A 1,394-nucleotide genomic window follows, 5' to 3' on the forward strand; every position below is an offset into this window, starting at 1 on the left:
CCCCCCCCAGTGCCCCAGGCAAGGGGTGCAGGCAGAGTCGAACACCCCCTGGACAGCCCTGCGTCCTGGTGTGGTGTCACAGCCCAATGGAGCCATGGCATTGCTCATGGGACATGGGTGCTTCCTGAACCCCCGCCAGGGAAGGGCCATGGGGCACTGGGCAGAGCTGGGGGCTGCTTTCTACCCCCTGCTTTTTGGGGTGCCCCGCACCCTGCAGTGAAGACCCCCCTGGTCACCTCCTCCATCCCCGCCAGTCCCATCCCAAGCCCTGTGGGAGGAGCCAGGTCCAGGAGAGGGGGGGACACCGGGGTGCTACAGCTGCCCCAAGACAGTCAGTTGTCCCCAGCCACGGCTCTGAGCAGGGCACAGCCGTTTTGTCAGCAGTGCCCAGTGCCACCACCCTGGTGCTTCGTTCCCAAGGGAAGATGACGACATTTTGGGGTTTCAGAACAATGTTTGGGGGCCATGGAGCTGCCTGGCAGAGGCGATGGCCCTATCAGCTCAGGGAGCTCGTGCCCAGTGAATGCCAGGCACTCCCAGCCATGTGCCACACGTCTGGGAACGGGGACGGTGACACTTCTTGCACTTAGGATTTAAATGCCACCAAGGTTAGGAGCAGCTGAGAAGAGATTTTCAGGATTGGACTTTTGGACAGAGATACCTAAATTCCATCTGAGCTTCACTTTAAGCATCAATGTCCCGGGCCGGCCCCCATGCGCTGATGCGGCTGCCACCCTCCACTGCTTTAGCAGGCGACCAGCTCCAGGACCCACCTGCCGGTGCCCAAAGCAGAGCTGCTTGTGCTCCCCAAGGGCTGAGGCCAGGCAGAGACCCAAGAGCCAGGACTCCCACAGCCTGGGGTGCGGCTGCCGACCCAGCCGGGCGGTGCAGCGGGATGGCAGGGAGCCTGGCAGAGCCGCGAGCATGTGTGCTGCCCACCGGTTCCCCACACAGAGCCCTGGAGAGAAGCTACAGGAGAGTCCTTTAATGTGGGAGGGGACAGACGGCAGCACCTTGGGGCTGGGAAAGGCCCCCCACCATTTCGGAGCGACCGTCTCCATTGAACCCATTCAGCACATACTGCCCTGGGGAGATGGTCGTGCTCACGCCTCCTCGCTGTCCTCTCCGGCGCTGTGGTGGGGCAGATCCCACTGGTGAGCTGGGCTTTGGGACCCACAGCTCCCCTACCGCTTGCTGCACCCGGCACGCCACCAGCTGTGGCCCTGGCACGGCACAGGGAGCCCCTCTGGGGAGGGGAGTAACACAGAGACAGGACTCCCTGCTGCAAGGCTGCACCTACTGAATGCGCTGGCAGAACTGGATCACAGCTTGCTCCTGCTCCCATGTCTCGATGGAGCCAGGCCGCAGCCGCCGGATCTCCCGGATGGCGTCGC

General features: G+C 63.4%; 1 protein-coding gene and 1 long non-coding RNA gene across 2 annotated transcripts in view; both read right to left on the reverse strand.

Moving 5' to 3' along the window:
• IGSF9 (immunoglobulin superfamily member 9) overlaps positions 1-926 on the reverse strand; it is a 16,643-nt gene extending 15,717 nt beyond the window's left edge. The window contains exon 1 of the mRNA XM_019472579.1: positions 774-926. Within this exon, the coding sequence (XP_019328124.1) occupies positions 774-926 (153 nt within the window). The remainder of the gene's footprint in view (positions 1-773) is intronic.
• Positions 927-970: 44 nt separating this feature from the next.
• LOC103900520 lies at positions 971-1,388 on the reverse strand. The gene is made up of 2 exons (XR_657676.1): positions 1,301-1,388; positions 971-1,131 (listed from the first exon to the last, which is right to left on the reverse strand). It is a non-coding gene; the product is annotated as an uncharacterized LOC103900520 (long non-coding RNA).
• Between the last annotated feature and the right edge of the window lie 6 nt (positions 1,389-1,394).

The sequence above is a fragment of the Aptenodytes forsteri genome, unplaced genomic scaffold (assembly GCF_000699145.1).
Source record: "Aptenodytes forsteri isolate BGI_AS27 unplaced genomic scaffold, ASM69914v1 Scaffold276, whole genome shotgun sequence".
NCBI lineage: Eukaryota > Metazoa > Chordata > Aves > Sphenisciformes > Spheniscidae > Aptenodytes > Aptenodytes forsteri.